Source organism: Candida jiufengensis (assembly GCF_024610255.1).
Source record: "Candida jiufengensis strain CBS 10846 chromosome Unknown scaffold2, whole genome shotgun sequence".
NCBI classification, from domain to species: domain Eukaryota; kingdom Fungi; phylum Ascomycota; class Pichiomycetes; order Serinales; family Debaryomycetaceae; genus Lodderomyces; species Lodderomyces jiufengensis.
This window is the reverse complement of record NW_026261561.1, coordinates 786,944-804,288: the sequence shown is the minus strand read 5'-3', so window position 1 is coordinate 804,288 and position 17,345 is coordinate 786,944. Positions and strand designations below refer to the sequence as shown.

Here is a 17,345-nt window from a genome sequence, read left to right as displayed (position 1 = left end):
TTATCCGTTATGATCAATGATCTACATAATTAAGTTCTCCAATATAATAGAAATTTTTTAAATAAAAATAGAAATTGAAATTTTAATGATATTTTTTGATTCCCTCGTTTATTATATCTCTTGAATGAATTAAAATTATTATTATAATATTGAACTAGGAACTATTATTAAATTATAATAAATGATTTAAAGATTTAAAATTTCAACAATTTATTTTACTAGATATATCAATATTATTTTAATCTATCTCACAATTGAATTGATAAAAGAAGAGTATCTCTGATTTCATTTAATCAATTTTGTTCAACATCAATATATTTATTCAATTAAAAATACTGATCTATTTTGACATTTTTTTTTCCATTGATTTACATTTCCTAATTAAAAATATTTGATAGACAATTATTCATATATAATTTATAGATCCATGATATGCCGTTTAAGAAATTTTTTACTTCATCATCTTCATCTTCATCTTCATTAGTTGATGATCAATCTAAGAAATCAAATAATGAACAACAACAAGTACATCATCAACATCAACAACATCAACAACATCAACAACAGCCGCAACACCCACAAAGTCAATCACAGCCTCATAGATCATTATTAAATCAAAGGAATAATAGATCAAGTTCTCCACTTTCAACTACAAGTTCAATAAATTCCACAAGAATTGTAAATCCAAATCAACAACAGAAAAATGGTACATCAAATTCACAAAATTATGTAAATAGTAATAATAATAATCATAATAATTTAGCTGGAATAAATAATCAACATTCATCATCTAAACAAAGTTTAAATCATTATAATAGCAATAATAATAATCATCAACAACAATATAATAATGGAGGTAGTTCAACCACATTAAATAATAATTATTCACCATCTTCTTCAAGTTCAGATATGTCTAAAGATTCAAATATAAATGGAAATAATCATCATCATTTATCATTAAAGAGATTTTTAAAAAAATTCAAGAATAATAATAATGATAGTTCAGATAGTTTATCATCTCATAAACATAAACCAACTTCTAAAATTGGTAAACCTGACCCCATTCATCCAACTGCTGATTTGTTTAAAAAATATGGTACACCTGGTAAATTATTAGGTACAGGAGCAAGTGGATCAGTTAATTTATTAACTTCTAAAAATGATCCTAACAAAATATATGCTGTTAAAAAATTTAGAAGTAGATTACCAGCAGAACAAGAAAGTGATTATCAAACAAAAGTTCAAAATGAATATAAAGTGGGGGAATACTTAGTTCATCAAAATATTATACATACATTTGAATTAATCAAAGATTATTCAATAACAAACAAATATATAAAAGATCCTGATTATTATATAGTTATGGAATATTGTTCATATGATTTTTTCAATTTGGTAATGTCAGGATTAATGAATACAAATGAAATATTTTGTTATTTCAAACAAATTATAAATGGTGTTCATTTTTTACATGAAAATGGTTTAGCTCATAGAGATTTAAAATTAGATAATTGTGTTGTTAACAATAATGGTATATTAAAATTAATTGATTTTGGATCAGCTGTACAATTTAGAAAAGAAGTTCCTAATGGTTATTATATTACAGAAAATGATATAATGTTAAGTCCAAAACATAAATTAATTAGAGCAAGAGGTGTTGTTGGATCAGATCCTTATTTATCACCAGAAGTTTTTGAACCTTTAGGTGTTGGGTATGATCCAAGAGTTGCTGATGTTTGGTCCATAGCTATAATATATTGTTGTATGATTTTGAAAAGGTTTCCATGGAAATTACCAAAATTAAGTGATCCATCATATAGGTCATTTGTTGGCCCTCAATTAAATCCAGGTAATAATGTTGAAGATGATATGAATAATCTAACAATAGATTCAAGACATGCTCATCATCCCGTAACAGTTGGACCAGAAAAATTATTAAGATTATTACCAGCAGATTCAAGATCATTAATTAAAAATATGTTAATATTAGATCCCAAAAGAAGATATCTTATGTCTGATGTATCTAATGATCCATTTATTCAAAGTATTAGTGAATGTAAAGTTATTGGTGAAAAAAATGTTGATGAACATACTATAAAATCTGAAAATCATGAACATCATTTAATTACTGAAGATGATTTAAAAAAAATTACTGCGGAAAGAGAAAGAGCTAAAAGATTAAAAGAAGCAGGGATGACTTAAAATAAGAAAGGAAAAGTATAGAATAAGGAAGTAAGGGAAAAAATTTGTAGAGATTTTTAGTTTGGATAAAATATATAAAAAGTTAAAGGTCAATTTGAATAGTTGAGTGATTATTGTAGGTTTTGTTTGTATATCCGTTGACTTTACAACTTGTTGATAATGACCGAAACATTTTGAGTAATTAAAACAATTACCAATTGAATTATATATTTTGGTATTATATTACCCCTTAAAACTTACTGATAAAAAAAATAAAAAACCCAAAAAAAAAGAAAATGTTTTGTGTCATCTAAAAGAAATAGATACAAACAAGAAATTAATAATAGCTGAAGTGTTATCAATTACATATCAACAATTTAGAAACTTGTATTTACTTTATATTAATCATTGGCGCAGCCTTAATATACATTATTAATGATACTACATAAACACAATGTCACAAATCTACTATATAAGATATATAATACCGATTCAGATGAAGGAGGCACAACAAAAGGACCAAGATTACCAAATTTTCTAATTAAAATATCATTATATTCATCATTGATATCAGCAATAATAATATTTATATGTATATTTTTACATTTATTAAATTATAGAAAACCTTTCCAACAAAGATTAATGATTAGAATTCAGTTGATAGTTCCATTATTTGCATTAACTTGTTATTCAATGTTAATTAATCAAACTTCAATTTTTAATAAATTTATTTTGGAACCTACAAGAGAAGTTTATGAAGCTTTTGTTATATATACCTTTTTTTCATTATTAAGTGATATGTTGGGTGGTGAAAGAAATATTATCATAATGACAAGTGGGAGAGAACCAGTAAAACATCCTGGTATAGTGGGGTATATTTTACCACCATTAGATATATCTGATCCAAAAACCTTTTTAATGATAAAAAGAGGTATATTGCAATACGTTTGGTTAAAACCTATCATATGTGTCACTATTATAGTTGGAGAATTAACTGGATTTTATAATGTTAATGATATGAGTTTTAAATCGGTATATCTTTGGTTAACTTTAATTTATAATGCTAGTGTTACGCTAAGTTTATATTCATTGGCTATATTTTGGAAGATATTATGGAATGATTTAAAACCTTTTAAACCAGTAGGGAAATTCTTGTGTGTTAAATTAATTATTTTTGCCTCATATTGGCAAGGTGTAATATTAGCAATATTGAATTTTTTCGAAATTTTACCAGGATCAAATGAAAATAATGGTGGACAAAGTATTGGGATATGTATACAAAATGCATTATTATGTGTTGAATTAATTGCTTTTGCAGTGGGTCATTGGTTATCTTTCAGTTATATACCTTTTACTATATCAAATTTACCATGGGGTAGATATAAATTTTATTACGCTTTAAAAGATTGGTTAGGCTTTAAAGATTTAGTTATAGATTTTCAAAAGACTTTCAAAGGTGATCATTATAAAGATTATAGACAATTTGATTCAGTAGAAGCAATGGTTGCTCACCCTGATTCAAAGGGAAGAATGAGTAGAATTCATCAAGGACTAAGATATCATTATGATGGTAAACATAAGCATTGGTTACCTGATAATACAAGTATTAGTGGTGCTCAAAATATTATACCTAGTACTTCTGAAGTTCATGCATTAGATAATGCATCAATATTATCAAACAATACATCAATGAGAGGTATATATTCACAATCACCTAAAAATTCACCACCTGGATCACCAATCACTATAAGAGAAGAAGATTATTCAGATTCTGAAATTGGTGAAGTTGGTGAGAATTCAATTCAAAATATATTAAATTCAGATTCACAATTATCTAATATTGATTATTCAAAAGAAAAATTCGATATTGATGAAAAAATTTACCAGGATGCTATAAATAATATTAAAATATATTCATTAAATGATCCAGATATTAAAAAAATACTAAATTACCCCATTGTTGATGAAACTTTAGAAAGTCATTTATATGGTTATAAAGTTCAAAAATTAAGAAAACAAAGACAAATACAACAACAACGAAATTTAAAAAATTCGAATAAATCTTCCTTAAATAATAAACAAAGTAGTAAAAAGAAAAATAATGATTTACTACTGAGTAATCAAAGTTATAGATATGGTAGTATAGTTTAATATAATTTGTAATTAATCGTAGTTATATTCATTAGATTCTATTTACAATGTATATTGATTATTTACAGGTTAATCTTCAATTTTGAACAGATATAATGAATCAAGATCATCTTCTTCTATTTTTTTCTGTTGTGTTTGTCTTGGTTGTGATTTTTGAACTTTAATGGGCTCGATCTCCTGTATTTCAGGTTTTGGTTCATTAATTTCTGTTGGTTTGACAACACTTGAGATTCCATATTGTAATCTTGTATTTACGTCACCATCAATTAAGTTCCATTTACATTTGAGTGGTGATTCAGTTAATTCGTTAAGATAAGTTTCGATTTTATCTTTGATTAATTCTCTTTTTCTTATTTCCAAATTTAATTGATCATGATCTTTTATAATGTCCTTGATGTTTGGATTATTCATAAATGATATATTTTTATTTGTAATAATGTATAAATTAAATTTCCCATTTTTTTTCAATAATTTTTCTAATTCATTAAATTTTTGATTTTTTAAATCATTAATACTTATATTCCATTTTATTATAAATTGTTTATCACTTGATTTTTTTTGTTTTGATTTCAATTTATTATCTAAAATTTTCATTGTTTTTGTTGATCCAATTTTTAATAATTCTAATTCTTTTGATTCTGCTAATTCATCATTATAAGATTTTAACATTTCTTGAATCTTGATGATTTTAACTAATGGTAATTTATCATCTCTTTCAATAAGTTGTATACCTTGTTTTTGTAAATTTAAGTCTTTTAGTATTTCGTGAATCTTGCATGTTGATAAACCTTGGTCTGTTACTTGTTGAATTTGATAATTTGTATTGAGATTGTATAATTTTGTTAAGATTGATTTTAGTGCATTTTGAGATGATTCTGAACCTGTTTCTAGAATTTTTTGTAAGTCGAATCTGTTGTGATTGTTGCTGGTTCGGTGATTCAGGTTTTGGTGAGAAGGTCTAGGTACTCTTTTGTTGTTGTGATTCGAATTATTAGTCTTGGATTTATTGTATTGTTCTTGAAATCTATTTGATGAAAGTATTGATGATGATTTATTTGATGATGACTTATAATTTGAATGGTTGTTAAATGGTTTTAAATTCGATGTAGTTGTTGATAGACCTCGTCTACTTAGTAGTAGTCTAATAGGTTGCTTTAACATCTTGTTTTTCAGGTTTGCAAATTGTTATAAGAAAATACCGTTTAAAATAATACTTAAAGTAAAAAATTTATTTTTCAGTCCAAATCATATGTCTCATCATCTCAAAGAATGTCATTATTTTTCTGACACTTGTCTAATTAGCGAAATTAATTTAGTATATCACTAGGCTGTACATAAGAATGTGTATGTACATCAACAAGTCACCAATAAACAAGCTGGAAATAGAATGTGGTTGTTGCACCACATAAGTTTTGAACTTCTAATTCTGATTGTCAATACTTAACAAACTTAATTCTAAATCATAATTTCAATTTTGTGTTAAGAGCTAAAAAAAAAATCTCGTAAAAAACAAGGCTTGTGTAAATTTAAAAAAATAAAGGGGAAATAGAATAAAATGTTAAATTAAAGTATCATAAGTTTTACCTATTAAAGCTGGTAAACAACAAACTCAATGTTGACACTCAAGGTGACTACTTAATAAATTTATAAACAACATAAATGTAGTAACATTCAGAAGAAAGAGGTGACCAATTCTATAAAATCCCCTATTTTGATTGTCATTTATTGTTTTTTTTTTCGATAGTTTAGATTTCTAAAAATAAATTTTATTGTTTTAAATGTAATTAATTTATTAATATAAATGTATAGCCGTGTGTCCTGATGAAACTTATACTCAAAATTTTATAGAAGTAAAAATGAACGAACAAGTAAGTGATAATGAATGGAAGAAATTTTTCACCGCACAATGGATAATTAACTTAATTTTATCAATAACATTTATCACCATAATAATATATAAATTAATAAAGACAAGAGATTTCAAAAATATTATATTATATTTAATAGCATTAAGTTTTTATTTTGCAACAAGATTTACAGCATCAGCTTTAGCTATAGTGTATTTAAACAAAACCGGATATGATACTAGAGGTTATAGTTTATATGCAACTACTTATATTTTTCAAGTTATGGGATTAGGATTAATAATAATTTGTTTTAGTTTGTTGATTAAACACTTTCAAGAAAGGACAGAGCATGATAAAGTTGTTGAAGAAAAAACCAATAGTGCTTTTCATACTCGTTTGAGAAATTCGTCTTCTACAAATTTTGTTGAAAAAAACTCAAGTGATGAGACTGACATTGAAAATACTCCAATTCAAGAAGCTTTATCAAAAGTAGAAAAAAGCAAAATTGATAGATCAGGATGGTTACAATTTTTAATCATTACAACATATACATCAATCTCAATAATTTTGTACATAACTGGTCCATCACTTTATGCAAGTGATCCGTATGATGCAAGTGAAAGTTTAACAAAAGTCATATCCATCATGTACATTATTTCAACAGTTTTAATGATTTTGTTTTCCATTATATATTCACTAAAATGCAGAGACTATAGACTTTCAATTTTGTTGGTAGGTTTAGCATCAATCATTTTATTAATTGAAAACATTTATTTGGTAATTGATGCTTTTCAAGCAACAGATGGAAGTTACAAATTGTTAGGCTCAAATGCAAAAATGGGAATTTTCACATTATTGCCACAAGCTTTCTCAACCATTTTGCTTGAGATTGCATTTTTATGGTGGTAAAATAGCTCATCTAATCAATTCTTTAATAAATCAATTTTGGTTCAATTTGTTGTACTCATTTTTTCAATATACACATTCCAATAGCTAATAATTAATACTAATACTTAAAATTTAATTTAAATTTTAATTTAAATTCCAAAGTACTCACTTTCGAGGTAAATGTTATTTAGATTAGAACTTTTTTATAATTGTGAGTATTGTAATAAACTATAAGCTCTTGCTCTCTTATGTACGGCTAATACAAAATCAAAAAGGTGGGGTACAATAAGTTTGTGTAACAAGTTAAGTTTAATTTCAAACACTTTTCATTCAGAAAATATAATTCACGAAACTTAATCTTTCATCAAAAAACTTTATACTAATCTTTTATCACAAGCAAGTTAAGAAAAAAATAGAACAATAAACGCCATATTGAATTATGTAACTAAATACTGAATCTCGGAGAATTAGGTAATTAAGTAGATCTACTTTTTCTTCTACAAGATCTTAGCAAGTTAATGTTAGATCTAAATAGGTGCAATTACCTGAAAAACAATAATAGTAAATTTAAAGTTATCAAGTATGTACACTTACACCTCATAAATCCATCCACTTTAAACTTATGTAAGCATTTTTAATTTTGTTCTTCTGTCATTTGCCTCCAAATATTAAAGTAAACAATAGAGTAAGATCCAAACGTTTACAAATTTGTTCTCTTCTTCAAAAATTAAAATCAGATCTGCAATTATACTAATCACATACTTTGCTAGTTGCTATTCAAAATAGATTACCTTTTCCACCTTCCCCTTTTTCTCAGAAAAATGTTGGCAATAGGAGAATAGCTCGGAAAATACTATAAGTTTTTGTTGATTAAATGATTTCGATCGGTAGTAAAATCCAACAGCTAGGACATTGGAAATACGCAGTTCCCTTCCCGGCCACAAGTTCTGAATTTTTATGAATAAGTAAATGTTGGATCGGAAATACTTTGTTTCAAATTTAGCAAATAAAGGTGTAACTTCTAGTTTTGCATCATATAGCATTTGATATTTAAAGGGTTTTAATTTGGTTGTAAATAATCAAATACTTTTCCGCGCTCTATATAAAGTTTTTGGTAGGAAGTGTTTCAACAAACCTAATTGGGAAAGTATATACCGGGTTCATGGATTGACTTTTTTTAATAGTATTTTATCATTTACTTGAGCGGATATAGGACTACAGGTTTTGAGTTTGAAGTGGGCATAAAAATTGATGAGATTTCACACTATGAGTTTTGACGATCAAGCACTGTATGTTTAAATAGAGATTTTCAACTTAGAAGCATTTTAGTCAATATTATAGAACATCGGGAAATTTTTAGCCCTATGTCAAACACTTTGAGGATCTATTTGTCTCATTTTTCTTCTTTTATGGCTTTACCAGTCTGGAAATACAAAACACATATATTACACACATATGGATCTGGCAAACTCGTCACCTTTTTGGAATTTTGTTAATTGAGTTTTTCCCTAAAATCTTTAAGATTGAGAATGATAAATAAAAAATTTATTAAATTGTTTAGAGGTGGGAGAAGGTCATCTAGCAATACTCCAGTCTAAAATTTATTCATTGGTTTAAACCTGACTTTGATTTATGTATATTGAATGATATATTAGTACATTTAAATAGTCATATATAAATAAAAAATATGTCAAATATTTAAAAGAAAAAATAAAAAAAAAAACAAAAATAAAAAATAAAAATTAAATAACACAAAACCAACAGCCTCCCCATTTTTTTTACGATTATTAAAAATAAGATGGAGTAAAAAAAAATATAATTATAGGGAGAATAATCTATTTTGTGTATTTGTCATTTTTTCAGATGTTAATTTAATTTTTATCGGTTCCGGGGTGGATGTGTAAATTAATATTAGTACCAACAATCAATCCAAATAGAAAGAATTAAAATGTGTAAAAGATAAAGGGGGGTGATGTTACACAATTGTTAATAAATGATTGTATTTGTTGAGATGTAATCTTACGGATTAATGAATTTCAATTTAATGTAATGTATGAGAAGTATTTAGAAAACTGCATAAGTTTGTTATGTATCTATAAGTATGTACATAATAAAGTTTATTGATGATTGTTGTTTACAATCTTTATGTTTTTGTTGAAAAGTGTAACCAAATTAAAATTTTCATCTCCTTGTAAATTTTTGTATATTATTAAATTTTAAACTTTAAACTTTTATTTACACAAAAACTTTAATTTTTTATTATTTTAATTTGTGGGAATCCAATTACGAATTTAAATAATATTACTAAATGTACTCATATATGATATACGATATACCAACTGTGTAAACAAATACAATTAATTTTGAAGAAAGTGAGTAGAATCTCATGTGCTGGTTGAGTAGAGTAAATTGAAAGATAGAAGATCTATCAGTTCATATCATATACATTAAATACTCAGATCTCAAATCTAGAGATTCCGTAATGGTAGATCTGTTCTAGTTCTAATTTTACAAAGTCTTTTTTCAATTCTATTGTTTTAAGATAAATCAATTGAATTGAAGATTATTTAATTTATTAAAAATCTAATCCAACTTTTTTTTTTATATATTGTAATATTAATTTTCTAATTTAACCCCATAATTTTTGTTTAATTTTTATTATAGACCAGCTATAAAAACCTACTTTATACTTGAGTGTAATTTAATTTAAATGAAAATGTAATTAATTAATGCATTAAATGTAAAAGATGTAATTAAAATGAATGATAAATGATGAACAATGCAAAATAAAATACAAAATTTGTAACAAAATGAATTTGATGAATGTAATAATGTTTTAAACACAATTTCTATCTAAAAAATTATAATCTAATGAAATATTATCTATTATTTCTCTCATATTTATAATATAATTAAATGATACTTTACGTGATTGTTGTTGTTGTGGTTGTTGAAATGTAGATGTTGAAGTTAATTTTGGTGAACCTTTTAAACATGATCTTGGAGGTGGTTGTTGTTGTTGTTGTTGTTGAGATTGTTTTAAGTCTTCTTCATAATAAGAACTTGATAAATTCGATGTTGTTGAACTTTTTCTTGATGATGAATTTAAACTATAATTTGAAGTTATTGTTGAATCTGAATCTAATGATGATACAGAAATATCATCATCATCTTTATTGTTCTTGTTGGTAGTGTTGTCAATATTAATAGCATTATTATTAAATTTATTAATGTTTTCATCAGTAATTGTATGATTATCAATTTCTTCCTCTTCCTCTACTTCTACTTCTACTTCATCTTTCTCTATCATTATTTCATTTTGATGTGATAAATTAATTAATGAAGATAATGATGATTCAATTTTTGGACCATATAACCAAGTAATATCTGAATTTTTATCCCAATTTATAATTAATGGATTTAAAAATTGTAAATCTTTATGATTTTGATATATCCTTCTCCAACATATATTTTTTAATCTTTTATAATAAAAATAATTATTAAATTTATAATCAGGATTTGATTTTAAATATTTAATAAATAATAATAAATTTTGATTGTTTTTTAAATAATGATCTTGATTTTGCTGATTTTGAAAATTATTAATATCAAATTCAAAATCATCTGAATTTATATTGTTGGTTTCTGTTGTTGTTGTAGGTACATATTCTAAATAATCTATATTACAATTAAATTTAGTATATAGATAAGTGTTTGATAATTTTGAATTTATTATTGTGTCATCTGTAAAATAATACATCTTATTTTAATATATTGTTTATAGTGAATAATATATGTTAAAGATATTACTCTTTCCTTTGTACGTGTTCTTATTAAGTTACTTTGATATTGATTATAAAAATGTTGATGTTTAAAGACTGTTGATAAAAATGTAAATTAACTAAATTTTAAAAAAACGTTAAATTAAGAAAATCTGAGAATAAAAATCTGTTTATATTTATAATAAATATTTAAATTAGTTTGAGCCATTTGAATTTTATTTTTATTTTTTTTTTTTATTTTTTTTGTTTTTTTTATTTTTTTTATTTTTATAATTAAATTATAAAATGTTACACAAACATTTTATTTTTTTTTTTTTAATTTAATTTTAATTATTAATTTTAAAAATGAGGAGAAATTAAAATTAAATTGAAAAAATATAAAAATATAAAAATAAAGAAACATAATTAAAATTTGGGTAAAATAATAAATAAGATAATATCAATAGTTATGATAATATTTTATTAAATATTTACTACTTGAATTTCATTACTCCAATAATTATATCATTAACTAGTAGATTTTCTTAATTCTTCTTTACATTGAAACAAAAGAACTAATAAGTAATTGTAATTAATAAGCTTATTAAAGATTGAGGAAATTGTTGTCTAATATGAATTTTATATTATTAAAAACTACATTGCATTATAAATTTACTTATCCATCATACTAATAATTATTGAACAGTAACATCGTTTACTATATAAAAAATTAATTTAGTACTGAGGCAATCGAATTATACAACAAACTCCTTTAATCCATTGCTATATATTTAATATTTAAACGGAAGTGTGACATTCTTTAGCAATGAAAAAAGAAATAACAATTAAGTAATGGAAATAAGTAAAAATCTTGAAGATCTACTGAATCTATATTTTGGTTAATTGAGAAAGTGACACATTTTTAATTGAATATAAAAACTAGAAGGTGGAGAGTTTCAAGATATTACATAGGCTTAAATAAGGCTTATAACAAATTTTGTTTTTCAATTTTGTATTTATATTTTTATCCTAATTGTGTAACTTTTTTTTTTTTTTTTCCTTTTTTTGGTCCGGTTAACAATTGAAGCTAACAGATTTTAGATTTAACCTCTTGATATTACCTAAATTTGTATAGCTAACAAAATAATGGATACACTAAACTTATGTATTTTGTTTCATCGGATTTCATCACTCCTTTTTATACTATTATCCGCTAATTTAGAGATTTGACAAGAGATATATGTCTCCCTCCTTTTTATTATATAACTTGACTGAGGTCACTTACTCTAAGAAAAATTACCTAGAGCACCTAATTCTAGAAGGCTCCTGGTTTTGGCTTATATTCGAGTCACAAATGGAAATTAACATTGACATTCTTTATAAGTTTTTATTAAAGTTTAAATTCATAATTAAAGTTTTTAAAAGCGAAGCTGAAATATTATTCTCTATTGAGATAGGAACAGAATTACGAAATTAAGATATAAAGTAATTATAATAAAATCATTTAGGCGTTAAGTAGTTTATTAGATATTATTATTTTTTTGAAGGTAGTTGACTAATTTGTATGTTACTAGTCAATTGATCTTGTATCTAGATGATTCTTACTATCTAAACTGTGGAGAAAGGATCTTAAACATCATCTTTCTTCCTTCTATACGCAATATCTAGTACAAGTTTGAATTATAATATAACGCGGGCGGGACAAATTATAATACTCAACTGAATGAATAAATATATTACACTTTGTTGTTGCATATCGCATTAAAATTTTGAACAATATAAAAAAAGGAAAAATTAAAACAAAAAACTAAAAAGTTTAAATTTAAATTTAAATTCAAGAATAAGAAAAAAATAATTAATCCGAGAAATGTAAAGACGCTTAAATGTTTTTGCTTCTCTGCTTGTCTCATAACGTCAATGCGGAGTAAGAATTAATGATTCGATTATTGTAATAAGAAATTTATAATTACTGGTTGAATATCTAAGATTGAGACAAGCTAGATCAATGACAACGAAGAAACTCTTGTTTCTCTTGAGACTTTTCTAGATAAAAGATGTCATCATTCACAACACATTTTTCGCCTCGCCTTACTATTGAATTTTATTTGTTTTTTTCTTGATGAAATAAATCAATACATTTCAAAATAAGATGATCTATTTTTTCACAATTTTCTTATATGATCATCTAAGGAGTTAACGAGTAACAAGATCTCAATCGTTCAAGACCAGATTACAACTCGAATATATGTTACAAATTATTGGTTAATGAAATTTTTTTGGTTTTGATTTTGTCTCTGGTTTTTTTCAATCATCGAGTCCGATATTTCCCCCACACCAAAACTTTCTTTTAGAAATTTGAAAAGTTAAAAGCTTAATCATTCACAAATGAAGTATATATCAAGTCTATTGTTAGTATTGTTCTGTTTTCTCTAATCGAATTTATTTGACTCCAAGTTGTGGGGCAGTGATAAAGCAAAATATGTAAAATGTATTTATCCTTATTTGAGTTTATCCGTTTTAGTTAACATTTGTTCTTTTACATTGTCTTTCTGGTTTTTAGCTCTTTCGCTTTCCATATATAAGTATTATTTTTTTAGTTTAAATTTAACAATTGTAATTAACGATTTAGAGTAAATAAATCGAAGTTTGACACAAAACACTGACATTTGGAAATGAATAGAGAACATAAATTTTTAGCTTCTTTTTTCCCATCACTTGTTGCAACACCTCGATAGCAGTTCTCCAGGTAAGCACGTTTGGGATGACTGTAACAACTGTGAGCATTAAACAATCAGCTCATAAACAATAGGAGAAATCATCAACGGATCTGTTGAACATGGATAAAATTTTAACCTATTTTGTACAAAATAATAAATTATTTTTTATTTTCTTTTTTATTCACTTGCATTATTATAATTTTTAACTTTGTGTTATAATTTTAGGATAATTTAAAAAAGCTAAATTTAATTTTTTTTTTTATACACACATTTTTTTATTTTAATACGGCAAAAATTTTAACAATATTTGTTAATTTTTTGTAAAAAAAGAAACCTAACCATTTTGATATGATTATTTCATAACCATAATGATTTTTCCAAATAAAGCTAGTAAAAATTTCAAATGGAGGCGAACTTGTTATTTGTTTACAAAATTTTTACTTTGAATCCAATTTTTTTTTTGGAAATTCTAGAAGTAGTCGAAGATTTTGTGGGGTAGTATATTTAGTATTTTTGTTACAACATTTTTTAAAGCTTAAATTTAGTAACTTTTTATTTTCTTTATGATTATTCTACTGTTTTAGTTTAATCGTTTTGACCGTTTTGATTACTTTAAACAGTAATCGTACTTTAAGTTTTACAATTTTATATGAATTAGAATTGATACTATACCTTTTTTTGTTAAAAATTTGATAAGGTGGAGCTTTTCGTGTTATTCTCAGTCTCTCGACTAATAAACACTGAGATTTTTATATTTCTTTTAATCATTGAACCCCAGCTTATTGTCAAATTTACACCATCGCTTGTTCTGTAAGTAATGACAAATAGGTCTAAGGAAAAAGATTTGACCATTAAATAAGACCCAAGCTTTGACTTTATATCTACGGATCAGGTTTCGAAGCTTGGTTAAAAAGAACTGACAGAAAGATCTAGCACCTTGAAATTGATGCAAATGGAGGGGAAATCAACGTTCTTTTTCGTGAATGATTCAGATCAACCGTACGTTTCATGAATTTGGGTTTAGTTCGTACATGATCATCGAAAAAATACATATCATTTACAACATGAAATTTACTTCCACGTAAATTCTACATCAAAAGTTTTTGATACATGAGTTCAGCGCAAGGATACCTTTATTATAAACAACCCGAATAGGAACACCAAGTCAATGTATGAAATCGAGAAATACTAAGCTTTTTCGTTTTGTTTGCTTCTTAAATATAACCAAAAGTTATTGGTCAATAAATTTCTAAGAATTTTAAAAGATTATATTGATTAATGACTCTTTGTTGTATTTACAAGTGGAGTAAAATAATTTTTGGTCAACTGCTAATAGTAGAATCATACGGTATATAGAAAAAGCAGTATAATTCTAAAATTAGCCAGATAATAATTTGGCACATTGACGTAAAATTGTTTTTAGACATATAAATTTATTGACATTCTTACATAATCATTTATTTATATTCTATTTATATATGGCATCAATTTTTCAGTTAAAACTAATATTACTAATTAATAAAAAACATTAACGAAGCCATACTTTTTAGTAATATAGTTAATATTCATTACAAGTCTTTTCAAATAACGCCAAACATGGCACCTTCCAATTCTGCTTTTCATAATGATGATGTAAAAAAACAACCTAGTAATTCCAATTTAAACACTTATGGAGGAGCATCTCCAAATTTAAGACTGCCAAATTCATCAAGTCCACAACACTCACAAACTAACAATAATCCATTGCTAAACAGTCATAGTAATAGTAATTCACAATCAAATTTAAATTCAATGATACGTCCATCAATGCAGAGTTATAACTCAAATGAATCTCAAAGTTATGATGATCATATATCACAGATAAATCAAAACTCAAATAAAAACGTTGACTTAAAAACAATTGGTAAACATTTAGTAAGTCCTGAAGACAGTCTAAAACAACAAGGTGGAGATATAACTCGTAGATTATATCATCAAATGGAAAACGTTGGAGATGATCATTCTGGAGCAATTAGTATAAGAGATCCTAAAAGAAGAGCAAGAAGTTCATCATTTTCAACATATCTAGAGGAACAAAGAAGAGGTTCAATGGCGAGTGATATAAATGTTCCAGGTGGGTTTAGAAGAGAGTTTATAATTCAAAAATCAATAAAGAAAAATGAAGAACCACCAAATTTCTTGTCTAGAAATTTCATGGAATTTTTAAGTATGTACGGACATTTTGCTGGGGAAGATTTTAATGATGATGAAGATGAAGAGAAAAATGATGATGAAGAAGATGAGGAAGGTACAACTACTGGAGATTCAAATTATGAAGATGTATTTGATGAAGAATCAAGTTTATTACAAAATGAAAGAAGGTATTTACCAAAACAATTACCAAAAATGAAACCACAACCAAAAGGTGCAGCTTCAATACCGAAAACTTTTTTCTTACTTTTTAAAGCATTGGTTGGATCTGGTATTTTATTTTTACCAAGAGCTTTTTATAATGGTGGATTAGCTTTTTCAATGGTCACTTTAAGTATATTTGGTTTATTAACATATTTTGCATACATCGTGCTTATTAAATCAAAACAAATTCTAAAATTGACATCATTTGGTGAATTGGGATATAAAACTTATGGGAATCCATTAAAATATTGTATATTAATCTCAATTATACTAAGTCAACTTGGATTTGTTGCTACATATATTTTATTTTCTGCTGAAAATATGATTGCATTTATTGATGGGTTTTTATCAACAAGACCTGAATGGTTGAATAAAGCTAATGCTGTGTTGGTACAATGTATTTTATTGATTCCTTTAACTTTAATTAGAAATTTAACTAAACTTTCAGTTGTATCATTAATATCTTCAGTGTTTATTGTTATTGGATTATTAATCATATTTTATTTTTCAGGTTTGAAGATTTATTTAGATGGATTGGGACCAAATATTGAGAATTTTAATTCAAGCAGTTGGACTTTATTGGTAGGAATCAGTGTAATCAGTTTTGAAGCAATTGGGTTAATCTTACCAATAGAATCTTCAATGGCTCAACCTGAAAAATTCCCAATGGTTTTAGCAATTTGTATGTTTATAATTACTACATTATTTGTTGCGATTGGTACTATTGGATATACTGCTTTTGGTGATAAAGTAAAAGCAATAATAATTTTAAATTTACCACATGGCAACATAGCTGTACAATCAATTCTTGTATTATATTCAGCAGCTGTATTTTTATCAGCTCCATTACAATTATTTCCCGCGGTTAAAATCGGTGAATCTGTTGTATTTAGACATAAACGTAAAAATGGTGATGGTAAATTATATTATCATTCAGGTAAAAACAATCCTCAAGTTAAATGGTTGAAAAATGGATTTAGAGCTATTTGTGTTATAATCATCTGTATTACAGCTTATTTTAATGCTGATAATATTGATGGTTTTGCAAGTTTTAATGGTAATTTTTGTTGTGCTCCTTTAATTTTTATTTACACTCCATTAATTCACTTGAAAGCATCTTCCAAAAAAATTGAAAAATCAACTTATGATAGAATTTTACCAATTATTGATTATGTTTTAATTTTTGTTGGTATTTTCACCGTTATTTATTCAGCTTATCAGCTTGTCACCTCAAATTAAATAGAAAAATTAGAAGTATATACTTATAGATAGATTTTTATACTAAATTGGTAGTTTTCATGGGTTTCATAATAAAACATTTACAACTAAACTTTTGTTTCAAAACTTGTTATCAAAAGAAATGTGGTAAAAAATTTGAAATCATTTGGTAGTAATCTCGTTTGATA

General features: G+C 25.4%; 6 protein-coding genes across 6 annotated transcripts; 4 read left to right on the top strand and 2 right to left on the bottom strand. All coding sequences in view use genetic code 12, as the record gives it.

The window, feature by feature from the left end:
- Positions 1-432: 432 nt before the first annotated feature.
- On the top strand, positions 433-2,202 carry KGF54_003405 (putative serine/threonine protein kinase; the record flags this gene model as incomplete). Its single annotated transcript, XM_051763990.1, has 1 exon — positions 433-2,202. One exon carries the CDS (start codon positions 433-435, stop codon positions 2,200-2,202), a length of 1,770 nt encoding a protein of 589 aa, XP_051619465.1.
- A 621-nt stretch (positions 2,203-2,823) lies between these two features.
- Positions 2,824-4,332, top strand: KGF54_003404 (uncharacterized protein; the record flags this gene model as incomplete). The annotated part of the gene is made up of 1 exon (XM_051763989.1): positions 2,824-4,332. One exon carries the CDS (start codon positions 2,824-2,826, stop codon positions 4,330-4,332), a length of 1,509 nt encoding a protein of 502 aa, XP_051619464.1.
- A 69-nt stretch (positions 4,333-4,401) lies between these two features.
- Positions 4,402-5,493, bottom strand: KGF54_003403 (uncharacterized protein; the record flags this gene model as incomplete). Its single annotated transcript, XM_051763988.1, has 1 exon — positions 4,402-5,493. The coding sequence occupies one exon, from the start codon at positions 5,491-5,493 to the stop codon at positions 4,402-4,404; it is 1,092 nt and encodes a 363-aa protein (XP_051619463.1).
- A 695-nt stretch (positions 5,494-6,188) lies between these two features.
- Positions 6,189-7,088, top strand: KGF54_003402 (uncharacterized protein; the record flags this gene model as incomplete). Its single annotated transcript, XM_051763987.1, has 1 exon — positions 6,189-7,088. The coding sequence occupies one exon, from the start codon at positions 6,189-6,191 to the stop codon at positions 7,086-7,088; it is 900 nt and encodes a 299-aa protein (XP_051619462.1).
- A 2,815-nt stretch (positions 7,089-9,903) lies between these two features.
- KGF54_003401 (uncharacterized protein) lies at positions 9,904-10,827 on the bottom strand (the record flags this gene model as incomplete). Its single annotated transcript, XM_051763986.1, has 1 exon — positions 9,904-10,827. One exon carries the CDS (start codon positions 10,825-10,827, stop codon positions 9,904-9,906), a length of 924 nt encoding a protein of 307 aa, XP_051619461.1.
- Positions 10,828-15,141: 4,314 nt separating this feature from the next.
- KGF54_003400 (uncharacterized protein) lies at positions 15,142-17,178 on the top strand (the record flags this gene model as incomplete). Its single annotated transcript, XM_051763985.1, has 1 exon — positions 15,142-17,178. One exon carries the CDS (start codon positions 15,142-15,144, stop codon positions 17,176-17,178), a length of 2,037 nt encoding a protein of 678 aa, XP_051619460.1.
- Positions 17,179-17,345: the final 167 nt, after the last annotated feature.